This window comes from Stegastes partitus, unplaced genomic scaffold, assembly GCF_000690725.1.
Source record: "Stegastes partitus isolate 25-593 unplaced genomic scaffold, Stegastes_partitus-1.0.2 Scaffold2470, whole genome shotgun sequence".
Taxonomy (NCBI): Eukaryota; Metazoa; Chordata; class Actinopteri; family Pomacentridae; genus Stegastes; species Stegastes partitus.
This window is the reverse complement of record NW_007580201.1, coordinates 7,339-33,454: the sequence shown is the minus strand read 5'-3', so window position 1 is coordinate 33,454 and position 26,116 is coordinate 7,339. Positions and strand designations below refer to the sequence as shown.

General features: G+C 41.6%; 1 protein-coding gene across 1 annotated transcript in view; it reads right to left on the bottom strand.

The window, feature by feature from the left end:
- Nucleotides 1-22,767, bottom strand: part of grid2ipb (glutamate receptor, ionotropic, delta 2 (Grid2) interacting protein, b) — a gene marked incomplete at its 3' end in the record, with an annotated part of 33,466 nt that extends 10,699 nt beyond the window's left edge. Inside the window, exons 1-6 of the mRNA XM_008305311.1 lie at nt 22,522-22,767; nt 21,443-21,772; nt 20,457-20,611; nt 8,560-8,838; nt 5,226-5,311; nt 3,354-3,423 (exon numbers count right to left, since the gene is read on the bottom strand). Of these exons, the coding sequence (XP_008303533.1) occupies nt 3,354-3,423; nt 5,226-5,311; nt 8,560-8,838; nt 20,457-20,611; nt 21,443-21,772; nt 22,522-22,767 (1,166 nt within the window). The remainder of the gene's footprint in view (nt 1-3,353; nt 3,424-5,225; nt 5,312-8,559; nt 8,839-20,456; nt 20,612-21,442; nt 21,773-22,521) is intronic.
- Between the last annotated feature and the right edge of the window lie 3,349 nt (nt 22,768-26,116).

The window sequence follows — 26,116 nt, the reverse complement described above, 5'->3', positions numbered from 1 at the left end:
ATTGACACAAACACATAAAGTTTTATTAAAACATGGTTCATGACTTTGTTTTGGTTGCGACTCTTTAAAAACCAACTTGTCCGATTTCTTAGAAAAAAATGCAAAATCCACTAAAAAACAAACAATAAACATGCAAACATACACTTGTCATGACTAATCTATGTGTGATAGAGTTATAAATACATATGAACCCATGAACACAATAAAGGAAATACAGATTGTGAAACTGATTATTTGGTTTCAATCTGCCCAGCAACATGGTCGGTCTGCACTTATTGTTGTAATACGGCACAAAAAGTAAGAACATCTTGTTTTTTACATGATATATTTGGACAAGGTTAATCCAAATTCAAGTCATGTTCCTGTATGCATGGCTTTCAGCGAACCATCCACCTCAGTTTCAGAATACAAATACCAGATGACAGAAATGCTTTATCACTGTACGCGAGCTGAGCGCTCCGAAAACTGATGTTCTGCCAATATGAAAACATTTCCATATTTTTGCAGATGTTGTTTACAATATGTTCACTTTGTAAACACGACACTAAAGCTCCCACAGGTCTTGTACTTTATTTTCTCTCTCTCTCTCTGGTGAACAACTCCCACTGTTTTCCCGATCGCCGCCCACTGCTGCAGCACCGTGTTATCAGGGAGAGCAGCGAAATTATACAGCGCCAATCAAAATCAGCGCGTCCATGGGAACAGCCATGCGATGCTTCTTTCACATGGCTATCAGGGTGGCGGGATGACTAATGCTGTTTCCTCACACGGCGTTGGAAATATCGGCTGATGCTCTGCTCGAGATCTTGTATTTGCTGACTTCGTATATGTACAATTCAGTTTTCTCCACATTGAATTTCTCTTCTGTACTCCCACACTCACTCGCTGAGAAGGCAGAAGGTCAAGAAGTTGTAAAGTCCACAAAGAACTACGAAGACTCCCACAAGGTCAGTTTACATAAAGGCTGCGATCACGTGCGTCGCCCCATGTATACTGTACGTGCACAGCCACATGCAGCAAGGTGACTGCTGTTTGTTTTCATTCACGTCCCCCCTCAGGATGAACTGGAAGAACTCCCTGATTTTTTTTCTTGTGATTCCACACTCTCAGGTCATTGTTTTTTTTGTTAATTTACAGCCAAATATCTGCACAAACTAACAACCTTTTCCGACCTGCTTTGCGGTTGTTATTATTATAATTAGCAAACTTTGACTTAACTCCTAATTAAAGCTGCAGTAGGCAGAGATCTGGAAAAGGCAAAAAAGCAAAAGCTAGAAAAGAACATCCCTCCTAATGCAGCTCTTCCCTCTCCTCTCTCTGTTCAAAGCTCTTCCCACAAGACGAAGATGCACTTCAAACACGCAAATACAGTCAAAATGAAAGTCAACATTCATTTGTGGATTCACCCAGGAAACAAACCCCGCTCTCCCAAGTCAGAGTACACCATCACATCCTGCCCTCACTGTCGACAGCGTTGCTTTTTATACGTTCTCACCTGATCTGGGTGGAAAGATTTTCCCTGAGAGGATTTGCAGAAGTCTAATTTACTCTCCGATCACTTGAAATAAAATATGATTTATGTGAAGTTTTTGCCAAAAGAAACCAAAAAAATACTGCCTATTCCTGCTTTGACAAACTTTGTGTTTACTGCAAATTGGCACGTTTACTTCTAATCAGTAAACGACATGTTTAGAGCTATTCAAATGTTAGGAATGCTAACGTGCTAAACGACAATGATGAACATTACAAACTTAAATGAATAATAATAGATAGATTTTGAATATGTTAGCATGCTAATATTAGCAGTGTCTAATCCACTGACGGTATACACACCGTTGCCCATAAAGTTGGAATCGTTTTTGTTTTCAGTTCTCATTTTATTTCTATTTATACACATCAGTCATCACTTCTGACCAGTGATTATATACTGAGTCCCAGATACTCAGATGAAACTAGTCCTGACTTCTGGATCTGACCAAAGAGCGGGATGTCCTGCCGATCGTCACCATCAACAAGCTTGTGGACAGGATGCCACGATGTCTTAACGCATTGATCCATGTCACAGGTGGCCAGACTCAATATCAGTGACATTTGAAAGTGTAATATTGGAAATTCTTATGCATGAAATCCCCTCGAATATGTGTTTCCTGTTATATGACCAAGGTCATATGAAACAGAAACCCTTAATCCTATTGTTCAATACCCCCAATTTAGTTTAAGCCTGAATGCAAAGTTTGCAAAAGTTAGTTGTGGTTTTATTTTTATTGTGATATGTGTTGTATGTACATTGTGATGTCAATAACGTTTTGAGAAGACGTACGCTTTATCTATCAAGAATAAATCACATTGCCACAATCATTTCATGAGAAGAGGTAAACAAAAAATGATCTATTCCAACTTTATGGGCAACAGTGTACAGATGTAGCTGTCAGGTGAAGCCAATGTGAAATTAATAAAGCGTCATTATTTCTAACAGCCAGCAGGGAGCGACGTCACTGGTTGTAAGAAGAAGTCAGATTGTATAGAAGGCCATACAAAGGTGACCCTACATTAGCTCAGTCAACAATTTCCTATTAAATTTATGCTCTCAATTGCTAGTTTCAAGACTTCTGGAATACGGCATGGTGATCTTTTTATAAATTAGGGCCCAATATCAAGTATAACAGATGATAAAGCACGGTATGTTTTAGGGCTACCTTGTGATTTAGTAGGTTGCTACCATATTGGAATGTGTAGTGTCCTTGACTTCTCAGGCAGAACCATAATTCTCTTATTACATTCAGTCTCAGCCACATTCTAAACTTGATGTGATGCTTCAAAACACTAGTCCATAAATCAATCGCACAATCCAACATCACAGTCGCTACTTCCCGCTTTTATATACAGTCTATGGTCAATCCACAGTCTTGCAGAGCCTCGACCACGGCTGTCGACTCTTGCAGCTGTATTAGATTTGTCAAAAATTGTACTTCCACTCTGCTTCTTTCCACTGCCGCAGAGAGGAGTTACACATGATAATACATTTTGTAAAGTTATTTTTGAGAGCTTAATTCATGTCTGAGTTTTCCACTTTACCCTGAGGGGAATTGACGCAGTGCACAAACTGCTTCTAAGTTGAAAAACTCAGCTCAGAAAATATGAAATAATGGTGAAGGAGAAACTATGACTAAAGCAAATAAAAGCTTTATGTGTTTGTGATGGATTATCTGGTGCTGTGAAAGCTGTTTTTTTTTGAAAGAACAAATGGCAGCAGATGGCTTCTCCTGGGGAAAAACAAACCCTGACGTCTAAATATACTAGAACTTGGAAGTTGAAATACTACTAACTCGGGCTGATGATAACAGTGGACAAACCTCATGTCCAGGCCATTGAGGAAAAGGATCCGATCTCCTGTTTTCAGTCCACATTCCTCAGCAGGACTATCTGAGAAGGGAGAGAAAGATGGCAGAAAATCAAACATCAATCAGAGACTGAAACAGGATCCTGGCTCAACCTTCTCCAGCTAACAAGGTACACAGAACAGACGGGCAGAACGGTGAGAGATGGTGACTAATGTGATGCTGTCAATCTGTGTGCGACATCCAACAAAGCCCATCAAGCGGCGAGATGAGCTCCATGGTAAATCTTATTACGTAAGGAAACAGTGCTGTCAAAACAATCCCCGGTGGAATCAGCGCTGACTGCACTGTACTCATCGCCTCCTCATCTGTCAACTCCTGAATTGTCATGTCATCTTCTTTGACTCAAACATTTTTTTTTTTTGGATGCGATCACCTGTTTCATGTGGCGTGTGTGTGTGTGTGTGCGTGCGCAGGTTTCTCGGTTATTGTAATCGTGGAACTTGTGTCCAGATCACGATGAGAGATATGCTATCCACCCCCACTATCTCCATATCAACCTCCATAAGGCCCACTGAGTCAGTCCGCTCTAGCCGCTTCAGCACATGTTGGTGGGAGATGAAGGTGGGCGGGAATCAGTGCCGTCATCATCAAATACAAACACACACACACACACACACACATACGCACCTCCCTCCTCACCCAGGATTCTGCCATATTCCCTCAACAGCAGCCTCTCTCGTCTGATACTTTTACTTCAGGAAGCAATAACAGTTAATTAAACAACCTTTTTACAGCACGGAATAATAATATAAAAAAAAAAGTAATTAGCATATTCACCACAAGCTCTGAGTGGCAATTATTCTCCCTAATATGAAACAGCGAGTTTGATTGTTTACAGCAACGGTATCTGTAGTTAAAAAAAAGTCATATTTTAGTGGAAATAGGCCTCACTGACAAAAAAACATGCATTGAAAGAGCCAATAAATAAAGCTTCATCATGTTTTAATGTAAAAGAAAAGCCCGTTTAATCCATTTAAACACAAACTTCATAATGTTTGATGCTTCAGGAAATACACTTATATGCTTTCTTGCCAACAGCGAAATGAGAATGTCAATACCACTCTCCTGTCTGTATGATAAATAGTTGTTTTAGCGTACGAAAATACGAGAACAGATAGGTTTGTTTTCTGGCACGTAAGCGCCTACAAAACCTGACATTTTTACTCTTGTGCTTTTGTACAGATGAAATAAACGAGATGAAACGTGCTAGTTAGTAAGCGATACAGGAGCTGGTTACCTTGAGGCAGAACTAGCTGTTTCCAGTCTTTTAATTAGGTTTGTAGAAGCATTACACGCTCCTCTGAGAGTCCAGTCACGAAAAGTAAAAGGTAGCCAATGTGAAAATTCTTAAGGAAATAAATCCTGTCATTCTTTTCAGTAGGATTTAAGTGTATAGTTTATTTACTTTCACACCTTCACACCCAGTAAACAGCACAACCAGATTAAATAACAGCTACTGTAAAGGTAGAAGCCGAATCCCTGAATGTGTCTGCGCAGCATTGATTGACTTCTCTGTGTGCTTGTTACTGTACAGCACAGTCTGTTCTGAGTGATTTCCTCTTAACATTTCATTGGTGAGTCACACAAATCCTCTTCCTGCAACGCTCGCACACACACACACACACACACACACACGCACACAAAAACACCTCCGATCACCTTCAACCCGCCGCGGCTGGCACCACAACAGACTCACCCACAGAAAAAAAATACACCTGCCCCCTTCCTCGCCAGCCAACACGCAACGGGTCAAGCCGCCACACACGGGGAGAGGAGGCGTCTATCGGGACCGTACTGTACTGGTTTTTATTTTAGAAGCAGTACCTGGGATAACTGAGTCGATGCAGACGGGAGCGTGGCCTCGCAGGGTGAAGCCGAAGTTCTTCTTCCCCCTGTAGACACGAACGATCCTGAGGAGGAGACGTGAGCCGGAAGTTAGATGAACGCTTGGACTGCAGGTGTACTGACAGTCATGAAGACAATTCTTGGCTTTCTGTGTTGACCAAAGAGCAAATTTGGGTGTAAAGGTTTGCTTTCAAACTGGTGAAGTGACACAAAATTCAAGAAAGAACAGGTGGAATTGATGTGTTTGGTGTGGCCCTTAGTGAAGAGCATCTTTTGACTTCTGAACATTTTCTTATGTGTGCATCTTAAATATCAAACAGTCAAACTGCAGTACAACTAATAAGTGCTGCTTCTGTGTAACACTTCTAACCTTTAAAATTCCTCTCCGATCTTTGATTGAACCTCTAAAAACTCATCTCAGTTTATCAAAGTTACATATTTAGAAGTATGTTTCCATTAAAATGATCTCGTCCTGCATTAACCCTCTTCAGGACTTTCATGCTGCCATATGTAGAAGGTCTTTCAAGAAAGAACATGTGCAAAATATTATTCATTATAGAATTTTATACTATGTTAAATACATTTTCTGATAAGATGACGAATTTTTGGTTCCAAGTGCACAACAAATGTCCCTCTTTGTATATTTAAAGAAAAGAAATCTTAAAAAAAAAAAAAAAAAAACCCAATCCCTGTCAACTAAACCAAATGGCCTGGGGTCCAAAAGACCTGAATAGGGTTAAAATGGCTGAGATGTAACTCTACACCGTACTTTCCTCTAGAATGTGCAGCTCTATGACTGCAGCTTGAGCACACCAGCTCACCTAGGACTCTGCCAAAACACTGTAAAACTATCCTACACTATGGCAGCTGTCACAGGTACACTCGTTTTAAGGTGAAAATGCTCAGCCCTGGTGTTTACTGCTTATTTTGTTCATCATGTGTCTTCCAGCATATAAATAAGACACCATATACACATGTAAACAAAAACAACAAAACCTTAGAGGGGTTCTTTAATCGACTAATCATTCAATTTGAGCAGAAGTGTAACCAATGCTTACTACGGTATCTTATGGTTCATCCAAACTCATCAGTAAATGTTAGAAAAAAGTAAAAAATGCCAAACAGAATGTTCCCGATTTCTCCAAATGTCTTGTTAGTATCTTGCCAAGAATCTAACACCCAGACAAAGAAGACAGGAAAAGCAGCAGCTGGAAGCAGTGAATGATTGGAATTTGTCTGATTGCAGAGTTAACCAGTTGTTAAAACAGTCGTCGATCCATTAATCAGTGAATTGTTTCAGCGTTGCCGTTTAGCCACACTGATAACAGCCTTTCTGTGAATGAACGGCGAGCCCAGCTGTCTCTGTAGTGAGCGCTCACTCACTCGCTGCTGTTTACAAGCCTGTTTGTGCTTCATTTTTGTTTTGATTTGTCACTTCCTGTCGGTGGGAGTCTGTACAAGTGACGCTCTATTTACTGCAATCTAACTTTGTCATTTAGGCTGATAACATTTTCTTTTTTTTTACGTAACAATCCAAAGTAGTGCAGCTTGAAATCCACACATCCTTTCCTTGTTGTACTTCAACCAGCTTCCGGCCTAAATAAAAACAAACCGCGACATATTTAACGTGGAAAACAGCTCTGACATTTTGCTGATGGCGACGCTCTGCTCACATTCACCCCATCCGAGGAATACGCGCTGGAGCCGCTCTTTACATCAAACAGGAGAGTCGTGCTGTCTATCTACAGTGTGTTGCCATGGAAATGACTCAAGGCAACACTGCCTTGGTATACAAACGAGGGGGGGAAGACAAAAAAAATAGACGAAAGGGGGAGAGAAAACAGACAAATCCATTCTTTGATAGCCGCGGTTAGAGGCTGTTATATAAGACGAGCTAAATGCAGACAGGCGCACCGGGTTGCTGTGTGTGTGGATGTGTGTGTCGGTGTGTGAGGAGGGTGTCGGGCTGCACACAGCGGCAGCCTTGAGCACACTTGACAAAATAAGTGTCTGGGACCGACGGGCTGCTCAAGGCCTCTCCTGATTCCAATCACTCCAGCCGCACTTCACACATTTGTATGATTTCGCATGAAGTCATCGAACAGAGACCCAAAAAGAATCAATCAGCCGCTTCCTAATGAAATCTGCTGAGACAATAACAACTGGCAGCTGGTGCACAAGCGAGAAGACAATCTATGGTGATTGATTTTTAGTGTCTATAGATCAATTAGTAAACAGAACGTCCACCGAAACAACACGTCAAACACACTTGGAGGTGGATTCATTCAAAAAAGATCTTTCTTTTCTACACCTCCCTATCTGTGTGTACACCTTTCGATCCTAATTTCTCTATTTACACATCGCTACCCATCTACTTCTAACTCTCCATCTTTCTCTATTTGTCTCTCTTTCTCTATTAACACAGAAACTCACACTGTTTCTCCATCTTCACATCTCCATCACTCTATTTTTTCGTCAACATCTCCCTCCATCTCTGTACCTCTACTTCTGTTCATCTTATTCTCTACCCATCTCTCTGTTTCCATCTCTTTCTGTCTCTCTACCTTTCCAGCTACTGTGGAGACACAACAGTATTACACAACACTCTTGGGGTTTATTTAGTTCGGGGAAGGCATTCAGCACAACTTCTCCCTGACTGTGCCGCTTTACCCCACATGAAGAAGTCTCTCTCCGTTCAACACAATCAGCTTGACTCCTATTGTTGTGTGACCCCGCCGGTATTACCACACTTGACACGCGTGTATTTTCCCTGCTGGGTAACAGATCTCATGACGGATCTCAGGGATTCGGCTGAGTGTGGGAGTTCACTGCCACCTTTGTAATCCTGCACTAAGTCCACTGAGGTGTTATTAATTGGACAATCAGCGTGTTGGTGGGTGGAGGATGAGCTGGGGAGGTTGAACGGTCAGTGTAGGATTAGCATGTTGAATAGGTGATAGCTGGAGTTTTAGGGACTAAATGAACAAAGCATCTGAGCGCTTTTTTTTTTTAGTGCAAAAACATCTTCTTACATACTCAGGTTTTAGGGTTTGAGCTACTAACTAAGACAGAAGCTTTAGGAATCATAAAGCAGCGCCAGACTGTCCCTTGTTTCACATACATTTTTTAAAACAGCTTGCCTGCAAAATATCAGAACAGAAAAGTGACTCCTTGGCTGCTGCTTTATGTGTTGAGACGAACCTGTTGGCAGCCTGAATTCCCACAGAAAGCAACACCTCAGACAGAGCCAGAGAGGATCACAAAGCATCGTGTCAATATCACAAACAACAAATTCTCATTCATGTGTTCTCACCTCTGATTGGGTCCGATGGGGGGATGCGCAGGTAACCCAGAGACGGACTTCCTCAAGCCCCTTTCTCTCTCGGTCTCCCCCCTCCCTCCGGGTTCTCCATCTCTTGGCACTGAGCTGGCCCGTTTGGACCCGCGGTGGCGGTCCGAGTGATCCTCGCTCCGACTGCGCCGGATCCTGCCCTGCGGCTCGCTGATGCTCTTGCTGCGGCAGAGCCGGTTGATCACGTTCTGGGACACGGACTCGTCGAAGCGCTGCCGGTGCTTCTTGGGAATGAAGATTCTGGCGAACATGGTGGCATGTGAGGAAAACAAAATTGGGTGATTGTTAGCTGTGTTTGTCCACGAGAGTTGCCTCAGAAAAAGAAAAAGAGAAGGAAAGAGGATGGATCACAGATCCACCTCAGTCCGCTCTGAAAAGACACAGTCCATAATCAAAAGACTTCCAGAGAACAACCAGCCTGAGCAGAGATTCAAAAGTGATGAAGAGCTCAAACAATTTTCACAATCCAAGTCAGCACCGATTCAACTCAACAGGCTTCCTCCTTCACACCTCAGACTCAAAGAAAAGAAAAAAGAAAGCTTTCGAGTGACAGGTGGGTAGTCCCCCCGGAGGTAACTGTTGTCCTCAGAGAGAAGAAGTTGAACTTGAAGCCGGAGAGAAAAGATCTTTGTCAGTGAGGAAATCGTGGCGTCACTCACTGCTTGCTGGAGTCTGACTGCTGCTGCAGCATGAGGTGCCAGAGCCAGAATACAGCAAGAGAAAAAGGTGTGGGAGTGAGCAAGCATGGGATTTCTCCTCTGCTATCTCTCTCTCTCTCTCTCTCCATCTACAGCAGCTCTTCCTCTCTCTCTCTCTCTCTCTCTCCTACACTTCCGTCCACAGCTCACCTCTGCATCACTCTGTCAGTGTGATCACAGAGCAGGAAGCTGTCATCATCTCGTTGACCTCGGACCTCAGCAATTTTCACATTTTGACAAGGAAACGCGGCGTGTTACAGCTTTACAAACACATTTAACCAACCAAAAGCAGCACTCAGTAGGTGGATAGATTTGAGCTGTATTTGCCACTTTACACCACCACAGGTGATAAAGTGATGGAGTCAAAATTACACTGTAATACTGAATTATATGTAGAATCACAGTGGATATGTTTACGACCCGTTACAATTTAACATTCAATGCTGGGGTTGTTTTGGAAAGACCTCCTGAAAATGAAGTTTTTACCTTGTTAACATGTCCATATGGTGTTTTTTTTCTTTGATTTTTTTTTTAACATAGGAGGCGACATATCAAGCAGTAAACACCATAGCTGAGTATTTCCACCTCGGAACTCCAGCGTACTGACAACAGTCTCAAAAACACAGATTCAGACCTCCAGGGTTTCACATGTAACAAACACAAGCAACCAGTCGTGTCAATTTGCATTCATCTTCTTTTCCATCTCAAACATGCTAAATTACTCCAATATCACAACTTGTCACTGACTAAAGTGGAGCAGTTCTACGATGTTTGAGCAATCTCATGGTGAGCTGGTGTGTTGGAGCTGCAGTGAGTGGGGAGGGGTGGGGGGTTAGAGAGAAGCAGGAACTTCATAAATCTACATATTCTGGATGAAGCAACAGTGTAGAGTTACATCTGAGCCACTATAAGGCATGAAGGGAGAATTTTTAACCTCTGAAGACCTGGCATCCACATGCATGGGCATTTTGGATTATATTACCACAGTGGTTAATTTTCTCTCTCTATATATATATTATTATTATTATTATTATTATTATTATTATTATATTGTTATTTATTTTTATGTGGCTTTTTGAAAAAAAATTTTTTATTTTATAAAATATTTTATATATTTTTTATATTTTTATTTACTTTATATATTTTTATTTTCTATTAAATAAAAAATGCAAATAAACAAGTCTTCAGAGGTTAAGAGAAATAAAACATCTAAATATGTAACTTCAGCACCCAGAGATGAGTTTTTAGCAGTTTAACAAATGACTAGTGAGGGACATTTTCTGTTTCAGTACAAATGTGCAGATGAGATGCCTCAGTTTTGGTATCATTACCAAAACATACAGATTTTTTTATTTTGAAAGAAATTTGAAAAAAAATCTCATGTAATCTTATTTAAACAGAAGCAGGAATAGAAAAATCTCAGCACAAAAGGACAGTCAAAGATTAAAATGTGTAAATAGGTAATTAAAACTACAATAAGCAAAAATACGGAAAAAAATAACACAAACAAACAAACAAAAAACAACCCGTACTATTGTGTGAAAGTCTTCTGTTTAACCTATCATACCACTACGTCCACTTTGCTCTTTAACCCTATTCAGGACTTTCATGTTGCCATACACATCCATTGGACCCCAAGAAAGAATATGTGCAAAATATTTCTTGGTATTCATTATAGACATTTATATTATGTTAAATACATTTTCTGATAAGTTGATGTTTTTTTTAGTTCCAAATGCATGACAAACATCCCTCTTTTTATATTAAAAAAAATCTTCAAAAATAAAAAAACAATACCTGTCACCTAAACCAAATGGCCTGGGGTCCAAAAGACCCCAAAACTCCTGAACAGGGTTAAACTCTCTCACCTGCTCCGGCTAAAAAGCCTAAAAAACCAGAGTCAAGAGGAGGTACGACAGTCTAGTTTAAACTCAGACCACTTAAATTATAATACACAACATTCCAGTTGGTATCAGAAGATGCAGACTGTCCACGATACCACATCTGATGGCAAACAAAATGTCAAAGAGGGGGATAAGTGTGAACTGTATGTACTGTTTTGCACAGAGTGTTGGCTGCTTCCCAAACAACAGCACCAAGTATGAGAACAAAACAAATCACTTCATTCAAGTGATCAGAACGGCTGCCAGGAGACAAAGCGGTCGCCCACACACACACACTCGCACACACACACACACGAGCGCACACACACACACACACACAAAATTTCTAGGACTGTACTTTTGAGAATATTCATTCTGTACCTTCTTAGCAGTTACCTTGATTAGTTCTAAGGGGTGTTTCACCTTAAATGATCATTTCACCAGTTTTATGGTTGTTATGCGACTGTATTCCTGAATATTTATCTTTTTTTTGTTGAACAACTCTAACAATAAGTGGAAAACAAATGAACTAACAATGAATTCAGCAGCCTTAACAGACAAGAATGTCATGTAGACAAAAGATATTATATAATTCTTGAGTAATTGTTATCACTTTCATGCCTATATGGTAAATATGCCACCAGCGGCTGAGCTTAGCATGAAGACTGGACACAAAGAGGGGAAACCGCTAAAATGGTTCTGTTCACAGGTTTAAAGGTTCTGGTATGAAGATTTTGCTAATGATGGCAACTTTTTACCCAGTATTTCCAGTCTGTATATCCTGAGTTAAGCTCACAAACTGCTGGCAGTCTTCTCATCTTAAGCATATTTCTCAAAACGCCCAACTAAGCACACCAAAGTAGGCCACTAAACAAGTGTGAAGTGGACACAATCACCTCACCAGAACTTATTAGCACAGCCTACACATTACAAACACACCGTAAGCCACACACGTTATATTAACACCGTGTCCTTTCTTTTTTTAAAAAAAAAAACCTCAACAGAAATGTAGAAAATCCTGTTCCACCAAAGAGAAACCCCAGCTTGATAGTTGGAGCAAGCCAGGAGTTAATTATTTGCTTGGTTTGTTGTTGAATCACGGTGGCAATTATGAAGACCCAACCGAGAGCTCCGATTTGCACAAACAAGCGTTCCGATTCCCACCTACACCAGTCTGTTGTGTTCTGACGAGCTGATTCTCTGCTGATCTGCGGATCAGATGAATCAGCCGTGCGCAGACAGGCTGTAGGGTCTGTGAAAAGCAGCACCAGTCGAGTAATTAGCAACAAACACGCTAACAGAGACAAGGGAGAGACGACGGCCATGTATCCGCGAGAAGCTAATTAAGCTGCAACAGTAAATTTGACAGCTAAATAAAGCAATTAGGGCACACTTATTGTAGAGAGAGAGAGAGAGAGAGAGAGAGGAAAAGCAACTTTACAGCGAGCGCCAGCCACTGTACATCCTTTATCCACGGCTTTAATAAAAGGAATCCAGGTAAATACGGTGCACTTTCAGCCCTGTTCTGTTCTTGCCGAGTGCGGAATAATGAGGGTCTCATTTATACGTGGGACCTGAAAGGTCACAGCTTCTGTTAACAACAGAATGAAGAGCTCTTTTATGGAAAAAAAAACCTGCACATAAGGTGCTCACTCTTCTGTAGAAGTTGAAAACATGTAATTAGAGCCTGAACATTCTGTCTTTGTGACGCCAATATTGATATCGGTGAGTGTAAAGAATCAATGTGGCAGCTGCTGTTTATTTTCTAGCACCGAAGCACATGAAATAAACAGTTTGGATGAGGAATTTCGTCACTTCAGAGCTGTGATTGAAGCTAAGAAGCACATTTTACTGATGAAAATGGGAATAAGTGCAGCTCTCTTGTCATAAATGATCTCAAACATGGAGTATATCTGCAGCTCTTCTGTATTAAAATCAGCTGTTACTTGTTGGCAAACACACATGTCCTTTATGTGGTGTACAGTGAATACATTCCCCACAGAGAATGTAGTGAGGTCGAACTGTACCGGCCTCTCAGCACCTGTGTTGAGCTGAAGCATTCCCGACAGCTATTCACTCGGGGTAAACAGGTACAGAAGACACAGCACCTTGCCAACATTATAGATCCGCTGAGTACAAGAGTTCCATCTTTCATATCTCACATGCATAAAGCACACAGGACTCTCTGACATTGGGCCCCCTGGTGGCTGTATCAATAAATAAAAGCTCCTCTTCTTTACAGGAGCTCTCCATTCAGCACCACCACAACACAAGACAAAAGGACCTTTACAACAATTACCTCATCTTCTGCTTAAATGATGCTTTATTCCTGAGCTTCACTGGCTCGCAGCAGGTAGATTTTTACTGCTATCCGAATAAAAACGCCAACATATTTTGCTCATTTTCTACATTAAGATCATTTGCTGCATTCTGGGAAAACATTACAACACTGTCAGCTGGAGGGAAAACAAACCTGGTGGTGTCACAGCGGTATCATCGAGATGATTATGATTTCGGCATGAGCTGTTTTGTTTGTCGTAAACAGTCTGTTTTGCAAATTGGATGTGTAGAATTTGAAGTGTGTGGGCGTTCAGGCAGGGGCAGTTTTATGTGAAATGCTGACAAGCTGCATTATTGGGAAGATACAGGGAGATGGTGTCACCGATGCCATCCCTGCTTCTACTGCTTCAGCTTTGACCTTTATTTTCAGCCTCCCTAACGGTCAGCGGCGTCCTGTAGTGCACCCACCTGTAACCACACCCATTTCTACATCACAGCAAAAAAAGTAGGAAGTTAAACCACCGGAGGTCAGCAAAAACAACATTTAAAGGGGGTTTCTAAGTAGTAAACATGCAGTGTAGAACTTCTAGCTCCCCCTTCTGGCAGTGAGAGACACAAACACAGTCGATGCATGTTTTCTATGATTGTTATCAGACTGTAATCTTTCCTCTAAATGCAAAGTTTCTTGTTTATCTGGAGCATCAAAAAGTTGTTTCTTTCCCCATCATACTCTGAGCAGCTGTTTTCTATTCCATCTCCATTACTCTTCTCTTCAGCTCTGGCAAACTAATCATACTGAAACTACATACGATACAAGATTTTCATTTACCAGCAGGATTAATTATCAATGTGTGAACTCTTTTCTTCATTTCAAAGTCAAACTCTCTCTTTTTCTAACATTTTTACAGCAGAAATCTCATTTACGAAGCTTCACGAAATACTAAACATTCCTGAACCTATAGCTTTCCTTCTGCAAGAAAACAACCAGCTACATTTCCCCCCCAAAAAATCCAGCTTCAGCAGCAGATAGTTGTTAAAAAAAACAGAAAAAAATGCTATAATGACAGAAAAACCTCCACACACAGCAACTGTAAGCCACCCGCCATCCTAAAAGCATTTTTTTTTTCTCCTGCTCTCACTTATTTTAGAGGCGCTGTCACTTTTAAGAAATGGTGGCCATCTCATTTTTGGAACAAATCCGTTCAAGTTAAAGATATAGGCCACATATTCATAGCGTGTTGTCGCCGTCTCTGCAGACTTTGATCAAGCTCCGAGGTGCACATGGATCTGCAGGCTGAGACAGTGTTGCCTGAGCACAGACTACCGGCTACAACAAGCACACTCCCGAGATATAAATAAATGTTCCCCCAGTGCCGTAGGTGTAGCGGCCCACACAGTCCCTCTCTGTTTGTTATGTGCACTTTGCAATTTATAATTATCATAGCACGATTATGGCCCCCTGTCTCTCAGGCAGACGTAGCACCTGTCTGTTTGTGCCTGAATTAACCCGATAACAATGTTCGTCCAGCAGCCTGTTGAAACGACCACCTCATCACAAAAAAAAAGAAAAGTTTTCCACGCCAACTCTTGGAAACTAAATGAGTGTTCGGATTTGACCTCATTTATAAAGAACAGAGATCTATAATTATCTGTGGAGAGAGTTGTGGAGGAGGAAGCAAGCTGGGAGGAAGGGATGGATTTCTCAAAAGGGAGGAATGACGAGTAGAAAACTACAAAGAGCAGACCTAATTTCATTTCAAGTGTCCAGATGTGGAGAAACTGGAGGTCGAAAGTAATAATGGCGGACGCCCGAGAGAATCTTCTGTTTGTTCTGGTTCTCTGTCAGAAACGAGGCACAGCAGTGGGTCACACATTTAGGGATAAAACCGGCGGAATTAAAATTTATCTCGTTACAAATCGGTTTTGAGCATCGCGGGGAGTCTGGCCTGCGTCCAGGGGCTCATCAAAAGTAGATGATTAAAAACTGCGCTGGTATAAAAGTCTGATGCAGGGACGTACACACTGCAGTATGAGGTAAAGAATACGTGTGCTCAAAGTACCTCTATGGTCATAAAAGAAATGCAAATAAAAACAGTGACTATAGCATAAGATCAGCTGAAAAAACATCCGGTGAATTAAAAAAAAAAGGGGACGTTTCATATCCTATACTGGCATGAACTTTGGGCTTTGTAAGTCTTTTACTTGCACAAAACAAGCCATCACACAGAAAAGGAAAAAAGAACTACCAAGCTTAACATGAGCTCTTTTAACAGAAAATCTATAAGGGCAGGCAGCAGCACACCTGAACGCAGCAGCTCCGGGAGGAAACACTGACAGCCTCAGAGGCTTCAGAGAGTCGTTAAAGTGATATTAAAGAAAGGTTCATATATAAACAGGTAGCTTGGTATGTTTTTGTTATTTATTTTTTACAGCAGGTTTGTGTTGTGAGTTCATTATAACCTCCTGGATGTTTTCAACTTATTACTAAAAGTTTTTTTTTGTATAAACATCCACATCACATATACAGAGGGTGACAGATTAAAGGAAAACCCAACATAAAGTGTCTTATTAAGGTGGTGGGCCCCCGTGTGCTGCCACAACAGCTTTAATGCTTCTAAGCTTTGATTCTCTTACGTCTGTGAACTCTACAGGAGGGATGAACGCCATCTTTCCAAAAGATATTCCTTCATTTGTTGATTTAATGACGGCAGTAGAGAGCACCGTCTAATACGGAGGTTTAAAATCTACCATAAGAGTTCAGCTGGGTTGAAATTTAGTCACTGGGAAGGCAATAATGTAGGATTCTAATGGTTTTATTAACCTTTTAGAGATCCTTCATTCTCTATGGATGGGAGCATTGTCATCAGGATAGATATGAAGAGTTCATTTGCAAAAACAGATAACTCCATCTACCTGAGACAATATCAATCAAACTTAAATGGTCTGCACTTAAATAGCGTTTTTCTACCTTAGCGGCACTCAAAGCGCTTTACAGTGTGTTTCTCATTCACCCATTCACACAGAGCTACCATGCAAGTCGCTTCAGGTTCAGTGTCTTGCCCAAGGACACTTCAACTGTGGAGGAGCAGGGGATCGAACTGCCAGCCTTACAGATCAGAGGACAGCCGCTCTACCAGCTGAGCCACAGACGCCCTAACCCCTGACGTTATCTCTATTTGTGTCATGTCATTTCTACTGAGTCAAATCCACTCAACTTCAGTTTGATTGATATTATTTAGTTTCTGAAAATCCCGAACTTCATATGTTTCGTCATAGGATAAAACTGATCCCTCAGAACAACTTTGCATTGACTTTTCCCTCTAACATGAGAGCAAAACGACTCCCATAGCACAACAGATCCACCAGACCTCCTCATTATGGGGGTCAAGCATTCAGTTTTTTTCTTGAATGTGTTACTTTCACTGTTTAAACAAAAATGCCAACTGCACATTAAATGACAGCACGGTGTGTATTAATGAAAAGAAGCCACTTGTTTCTCTATAATTCATGAATTTACCGTGTTTAGTATTCAGTGATTCATCACCCACTTCAGTGAGAGCAGTATGCTCTTATGAGACACTGCCTCTCCTCGCGCAGCTCAGGAATAGTTGCAAACAAGCTCCAGTCACTGACTCCTGCAGTCGACATTAAACGCAGTCATTAATCAACACCGCTGAATGCTTTCACACAGCATGTAGCGCAGATGAAGAGGAGCCGCTAATTGAATTATTGTGGCTTAATATCGCAATCAAGGCTGGATCACAGTTGTTTTATAAAAAGGCACAGTTACCGCTGTAGGAAGACACGGTGGAATGGTTGGGTTTAAAGCTGTGCAGGAATGATCTGATGCTTTACAGGGAAGTCAAAAGTATTTTCAAAGCAGGCACAGAGAGGCAGAGAAAGTTGAAAAGGAATAATTATGTAATCTGAGAGTCAACATGATGGAAAAGAGATTACATCCTAAAAGCAGGGAATCACTTCAGCTACTTAGAGACAGGCACAACAGCAGCTTATTGTATTGTAAAGCAGTTTCCATCCATCTAAATGTGCTTCAAACTGCACGAACACGTCCACAGAGTCCAAACGAAATCCCAAACTATGGTATTAAAGCTCTAAATTGCCTTGAAGAGACCTTAAAAGGCAACTTACTGAGACTAAAAGCTAAATTACATTGCAATAAACATTTACTCACCTCCCACATCTCACACAATATCACACCTGCACCTTGCAAGACTTAAGCCGATAAAATGTCCACAACCGCACAGAACAAAACTTTACAACAAAAACAAACAAAATCAGCCGCATAGATATACTCACCCCAGACAATTCATCCTTTTTTTTTTAGCTGTCACCCATAGCTTTATATCAACCAAGCATATGCACAAGTTGCACCATCTACAGTAGTAGTAGTGAGCAGAACAGCATCTACTGCTGCTTCTCTCAGGAAGATGAAAGATATTGGTGGGACCTTGGTGCACGAAGGAGGCTGTCTTTACCAAGTGTCAAGGGAAAACGGTCACTACGCAGAGACGACCGGGAGCAGCCCGAGCTCTGAGCAGAATAATGAGAAGAAAATCCATCAGAGCAAAACACAAAACCCCCTTCAGAGAAAGAGAGAGAGAGAGAGAGAGAGAGAGAGGTGAGAGAGTTGGGTGGGGGATGGAAGACCACAGAGAGTTGGTATTAATGTTGTTATTGGTGCTCATGCAGATAGGAGGGGTCCTTCATTATACAAACAGCAACCAAGAGTTCTCAGTGGAGGATGTTCTGAATTATTCATGACCAATTTAAGGCGGAAAAATCCTGCTGCCTCACGTCATTTCAGGTAGGGACGCCACAGAAGTTATCTCCACACCGATGGAAACCCTTCTAAGAGAATATTAATACCTCCAAGAGTTAAAAGTGGTGTAATAGTAGTGAATTAGGAAGCCTGTGTAGTAAGAGAAGAAAAGGCTTGATTGGCTGCACTTGTGGAAGAGCTGCAATCTGTTGACAAACCGTCAGGGGATTGAGAGAAAAGGCGCAAATGCTGGTTATGTTGGCACCCAGACAACCACCCAGCTACCTGGGCAGTCTCTCACGTTCAGCTATCTGGCGTTGTTCCGTCTCATAGAAAGAGACTCCTTAAAAAAAAAAACCTGTTGGATAAAGATCCAGGTTTTGTTTTTTTTTAATTATTTATATTTTGTACAGGCTGCAGAGACAGAGCAGCCCTGAATGATGTTTCCACGAGACTAAATCTGCCTGTGGCTCGTCATCAGAGACACCTCCACGCTGTGAATGCAGCTCACGTTGCCAATCCTCATTTGCTGCTAAAAACTCTAAGCTCGGGCCCCTCCATGTCAGTTTGCTACTCTCGGTTTCACTAGCACTGATGGGACTTTAAGCGACTTGGAGGGTCGCCGTGGATTTACCCCCGGGTGGCAGATGGGGCTCACCTAAACCTACAGCGTGGGTTTATAATGGTGGGTTTGCTAATCCACCCTGCAACAGAATGAGCAACAGGAAAAATCCTGTTTACGTGGACATTATGAATTCAATCCCTGCAGATTATTTTAGTTTTCACTGGGTTTAAAAATGATACGTGGAGAGTGTGCGATAAAATACAAAGATATGGTGTAATAATGGAGCCATGCAGTAGCTCTAACTGCAATACTGACTGTCTTGATCCTTATTTCTTTGATGGTGTTTTGGCTTTAGTGGACAGTTCGAGGACAGTCTGACTGAACACAGAATGACAGGAAACATGAGGAGACACTGAGGGGAATAAGACGTGATGAGGGTCCACTATAGACTGAATATAAATGATGGATGTAGCCTCTGGGTCTGTAGAGGAAAGGCTAGATATGGTAATATCCAGATATGTTAATATCTGTACAATGACATGTTAATGTCATATTACATGATAGACATCTCTGCCCGGTTTGCCACTTCTACAAGTAGGTCTACTGTATGTTAACACTTAAATGACTAAAATAGATTCATTTCCCCTTGACACTAAGCATGTATTTTTCCCCATTTCTGAGTCATACAGTGTTCCACTATCATGGTTTCAATATTGACAGATTCCTTACTATGTTCCCTATATGCTAACATGAAAAGATATTGCTACCTGCTGCACTATATGCTGAGAAAACACAACAATTTTATAGTACAAAATGCTGTTTCCCCTTTATATAAAGGCTAATAAAAGAAAATTGCAAGTACTATCAGAACAAATGATGGAATATCTGCATAGATTAGAACACCCTGAAAAAAAAAACAGATACGGCATGTATTGCTTGTCCTTATAACAACCAAGATAGCAACCGAAAAGTAAAAGCAGTGGAATTACCTGAAAATAAAAAGCAATTAAACTTGCATTCCACTTAACAGCCAGCAGGGGGCGACTCCTCTGTTTGCCAAAATTGTCAGATTATAAAGAAGTCTATGGTTAAATGATTCTGCTTCTCAACTGATTTATTACCTCAGGAAACATTTTCCTAATGAGTTTCTGGTTTTGATCACTGGATTCAAGTCTTCTTTGATACAGCATGATGGTAATTCTTATAAATTCTGGTTGCATTTAGAGGAAAATAGACAGTAAATCAGGGTATGCTTTGTGGTGTAGCTACCTTGTGACAGACAAGAGTTTAATGTATCACCGTGCATCGTGTTCAGATCTTAATGTCAGATCCACCCGTCGCTCCACACGTTCTGTTTCAAAAAACCAAGATGCCGAATTTTAAAACTTGAGGCTTCAAATTGGTAATCTACAGACCAATGGGTGACGCCACAGTGGCTAGTGCCATTCTGTGATGGATGATTTGCTTCGATTTTGCTTCAAATTTTTTGAGATAATCTATTTTTTAACTTATAAAAAGAAGAGAAAAAAAATCAGCAGTAAAGCTGCTGTAGCCATGTTTTAAATCCTTTCTCTATTTTCTATCCCCAATTCTCGTCTCTACTCTCTTTGGCAATCCAGTGTAACGAGAGCAAAAAAACCTCTGACTCCTACCTGATGCTGGAGATGAGCTGTCGATGCTCATCACTGGTGAGTATCTCTGGCAGGACAGAGGCCAACCACTCCACTCTCTTCTCTGCTGCGTACTGCTTCAGCACAGCGAAGAGTCTCTCTTTCACTTCGGGCTCATCGCCTAAAATCTGGTCAACCTGATGGAGATTCAACAGTGAAGTGAGAGCCTGGGAGGCATTTGAGGACACGTCGGTAAAAATAACAATCAGAGTAGATAGCGTGACCTTGTAGTGTCTTTTTTTGACAGAGTGCCAGACTGCTACTAGAACATCACTTCATTATATTACCTGAGTTGTCTCGTCTTGCCTTGTTTAATGTTGTTCGCACTATAAACTGACTAAACAAGTACACCTACACATTGTATGAAAACATATATCAGCTGGGTGCTAAAGATTTTGGTCCTTTAATGAGAAAACTTTTCTTTTTATTCTGGTCTTTCAAAAACTTGAACTTGAACACTTATTGTCCAACTACACTTATTTCTCTATAAGATTAAATATTCATGACTTCATAAGCAATAGCAGAACTTGAAGTATAAAAACATCCTTATATTCTCTCTATTCAGGCCAAACTTCAGGTTACACAATTTAACAGGACCATGTGGGTATTGCATGATCTCTGTTGACTGACAGTAGCATCTCCTTGGAAGCGTAAGGTTGCAACTCCACAACTCTTTAATTCAAATTAAAGCTGAGCCAAGAGTTTTCAGAGCATAGAAACACTAGACGTGATCGTTTTTTTCCCCCCAAACAAGTCCACAACAGTAGGAAGGGATCAGAGAAACACAAAAACAGAAATATGTCATGTGAAATAACCAACACTGTTGCAACTCTGGCAGGAAAAAGAACTCAGAGGAAGAAGTCAAAGGAGAACATACATTTTCAGAAACTTCAACCTCCCCAACTCAGCTGGACCAGCACTAACAACCATCCTACATCCCTCAGCTGTGACTGTGTATTTGAACGTACCTTCCTGTTGAACTCCAGAGCCTTGTGCTTGCGGTCCAGCCTCGCCCCCTCTCCTCCCATCTGACTTTCCTCTATGCTGACGCTACGTTTCTGTCTCGGGCCGAGGCACAGCACCCCCAGACGGAGCGTCCTGCCCTGGGAGGCCTTGATCAGCGCTGCGGCCATCTCGTGCTGCCTTACGGGGATGCCGTTCACCTCCATGACATAATCTCCGGCCCTCAGACCTGCGCGTCCGGCTGGCGAACAAGGAGAGCAGTCCTCCACCAGCAGAGGGCAATCTCCCACGATGGTAAACCCAAAGCGACCGTCCGGCCCTGGTATGATGTCCATCTGTGCGAGAATCAAGAAAAAAGTTGCCTTAATGTTTAACCACAGAGTCTACCCCCAACATTCACCAACCTACGTCTTGGGCTGTAGATTACTGTGGTACGTAACTCCACAGGTGCTAACCCTTTATAGGGCACTCCTTGAAATACCTGAACAATGAGAATTTCAACCCTAGAGTGTTATTAAAGGATGTTTCAAGATATTTGCACTTTTTGAGATTAAAAAAAAAAAAAAAAAAAAAGTTGCAAATCAAGATTAACAAAGCTACCATATATGGTAACTTGCCCGTCTACGGTCAAAAAAAAAGGGAATTTATAATAAATATAAGATAAAGTAACAAACTGCAAGAAAACATTTATATAGAAACATTTTAGTTTGAGGTAATGCTACATACACAACCAGTAACAAAGTATTTATAAAGTGCTTGGACAGTTCATTTAGTAACATTGTTCTTGGGGTGGTGGTTTTGGCACTAATCTCAAACAATAAATCAAAGTGGAGTTCAATGCAAACCAGTAACAAAGCGTTTATAAAATGTCTGGAACATTTGTTTAGTGACATTTTTCGAAAGGTAGTGATATTGGCACTAATATAAAAACTAAATCAAAGCGCACATGGTTGTTCAACCTCAAGGAGAGGCACAGGGTGGACATGTTGAACGTCCAAGGAAGTTACCAAATATGGTCACTTGCCCCATAAAGGGTTAACCTACATATGCAACCTTGCTTTAATGGACTGAAGAGCTGTCAGACCTGCTGAATGCGGGACACCACTCCGATGCTGGGAGGGATGTTCTTCTGCGTCTGGGCGATGGCGATGACGGCCTGCGGTCCCAGCGTCGACACATTGTGGCCCTCGATCTCCAGGACCTGATCCCCCGCCTGCAACCCTGCCAGGTGGGCGCTGCTGCCCTCCTCCACGGACAGGATGTAGCTGGGTCCAGTCCCACCCAGCTGGAAGCCGAAATCCTCAGGCCAGCCCTGGTTGGACGTCGGCATGCTGAGGACTTGAGAGAAGGGAGGAGGAGAGAGTGAAGTGACCTCAGACGACTTCATCTCCAACAAGTTTGCAAATGTGGAGTGCTGTGCTACAATTCCTAATGCACTCTCTCTGTGAGGTTACAAGACAGCATGCTGAAAAAGGAAAAGAGATCAATTCCAACACAAACACGTACCTAATTCAACCGATGCATTTGAGTCTATTGACATTATACAAAAACCTTAAAATATAACAGGATGTTTTAAAGAGATTAAATTTGGCGCAGTTGTTCCAGTCTCCTTCCTCCTTTCATCTGCCGTGTCTCAAGTCGTAACATCGAGTGTAGCTCTGTAACCCTCTACCCTGAACCGTGACACACTCAGCGGTCCCTGACCTGGTTCATAAACTCCATGGCAGCCAATCAAATTTGCAGAGATTGTGACCTTGATTAATTTTAGAGACAAAAGTTCCTCCAGCAATTTTTTTTTTTTTTCCACTCAGCGCACACGCACGTCTTTCCTGCTGAACAGTAATTATGCAACAAAGTCACACAGCTGACAGCCCTGATGAGTCTTAAGCAGGTAGAAAACAGGATTACATTACAAACAGATGAGTAAAATGGCAAATATAAAGGCACTTTAAGGCCACATTGGACTGACACATTTAAACGAGAAAGAATTAACCCAAATGTGACAGCTCTCAAAACCATCTCTAATATGACAAACACAGATTTACAAAAAAAAATGAAGATGTTTTGCGAAATGTAATCTGCAATAAACCCTCTGGCTCAGCTGGAGGCAAATGATGTGCTGCACAGCCCCCCCAGAGCCAGAGCACAGCAGGATTCACACAGTGGACGAAGCTGATAAAAAAAGACTTACAGAAATCTTTAGATGGATACCGAGAGCCCCGTTTGCTCTGCCGAAAAGAGTATCGGCCTTTTTTGTTTTGCAAAAACTTCTTCATCTTGAATGTCAAATAGCAGGCGGCCTGCTAGCAGGCTGTTATCCAATCTGTCTTCTTAAATATAATGTCAAAAAAAAAACACCAAAAAAACAAAACACACAACTCCTCCCTGACCACCCACAACCCAAAGTCAAACAGAAAACTCAAAACATTGCCCCATTCCTCCTCCCTGAAACCACAGCAGCCTTCCTCATGAGCAAAGGGTGAGTGTGCATGAAAAGCCAGTGCAGTCTCTCTGTGAGTGTGTCAACGAGTTAGTCCTGCGTCTCATCCCTGATTCATCCTAGGGCCAGCCTGCTTGCACAGTGTTAATCAGAAAACTGGGACGCATGCACCCGCGCACCTCGGTTCCTTAATAATTCTCTCTCCAAAAAGGGTATTGTGAGGCCTCATTTTTCTATAAATACACCGATGTGTCTTTTTCCTCCTCCTCCTCTCTTGGCTAGGTGGCTCTCCGAGGGACCGCTCCTGGCCCAGAATCACTCTGCGTCGATGCAAGGAAGCCTGATGAGTACTAATTGGAGCGTCTGCTTGCCTGGAATTCTGTGTGTCCGTGTGTGTGTGTGTGAGTGTGTGCGCTCAAATGTTCGGCCCATTGAGAAGGAGCCGGGGCAATTTAAGACGGTAGCCTGTAGGATTAGTGGGATTATCAGCTGAATCTTTAGCTCTCCTCCACCCCCCTGTCATGAATACAATAAGAACACATGTTGCCCTCCACCGATGGATATTTACACCGACTCTAGTGGAACCTTTTCAGGCACTGAGTGCATCGTAGGAAATATAATCTAGTGGTAACAAAACATTTAGAATTTAGGATGACAATACAGAAAAGGTGCAAACAGCCGTCAAGCCACTATGGTTCCAATTTCAAACTTAAAATCAGTGCAGTCTGTGTTCTGATTCTGACTCACCAGCAGCAGCTTTAATGTAAATAACCAATAATAAATGCAAGCAATAGTACGGTGTGAAAAGGACACAGCTGTGCAGCCCACACAGTATTCCTGTTGCGGTAAAATTAGCATGTAATAGAAAAAGTAAAATGAGATATTTGTATTTTAGAGGACGGATTCTGGAGGAGGAACAATGTCAGAAGAAGTGCCGTAACTCCACTGATGCTTTGCCAGAGCTGCACTATTCAGTGTTTTAAAGCTACCAAATAATGCATCAAAAGACAAAATGCTGTGAGTCATAGTGACGAACCCACAGAGAATCACCACAAACACTCTCGCTGTTCTCATAAACTGTTTTTCATGTCAGAGCTACGATAAGTCACCCAAACAGCAAAGTTGGCAGCTAGCCGATAAAGATAGCACACAGATGTTTTAACTCAGGAGTCGGTGAAGCATCTTTCATCACTATAACATATCTATATGGCAGACTGAATACTGGACGTATAACTTGTGAAGTCACACAAACACAACTCCCAGAAGCTCAGATACAGTAGCTCTGTGCCTACGGGCAGAAACTGGTGCCACGAGAAACTGAACGCTTGAAATTTGAAGTTAAGAAAATTAAATCAGGTTAAAGCTGAGCAGTTTGAATGTCTTGAATAACCTTGAACAATTCTTCAAGTTGAGTGTTTCAAATTCTGTTTCTCTTGGACCAGATTTCCACTCATACATGCCTCCTTCTTATGCGAACAGACAATCACTTGCTTTAGTTTCACTTTACTCTAGAGTTCCCGCTCACCTTTCCCAGTTTTTCAGACCTCTACATCATCAGCGTGATCATTTTTTTTAATGTATACAATCAAACACATTTAGTGCACAGATAAATCTACCATGGATCAGTAATTCATGCACCAAAAATGCCGGAAGTAGCAAAAATCATGCAAATAAAACTCATACATGCAAATTCTAATTTGATTTTTTTCAATAAACACTTCAGTTTTTTTAAAAAATTTAATTTTATGGCAGCTATGTCATGGTTCAGGCTTTAGAGTGCGATTCTACACCCACAATGTCTTCATATATTTTGGCCAATTAGACCTTCCGATGTAACTAATGATACAAGGTGAGCACAAACAAAGGAGCCACAGCAAGCATCAGGCCGGAGTGAGTGCATGCAGTGTGCAGACTGTGGTTGTCTGACATCTCCTTCATCCTGCTGGTACTTTTTTGTACGTGTTACTGTGGCACGTCTTCCACCTTCATCATTCTTTTGGGTTCATGATGTTTGATGAGCTTATGCATAGGGGCAATTATTTGATTGCAAACTGAAATGTGAAACAATTAGCAAACCACAAAGGCTGCAATTTAAGATAAATGTTCTGCAGCGTGTGACCCAGAGTTAAATGTTTTATTACTGTGACTGTGTTTAACTTGATTGCAAGACTTGGATGCTTCTCCTGATTTCAATGTCATGACGTATGTACAGAAAGGTTTTCTTTTTAGAAGAATTTTA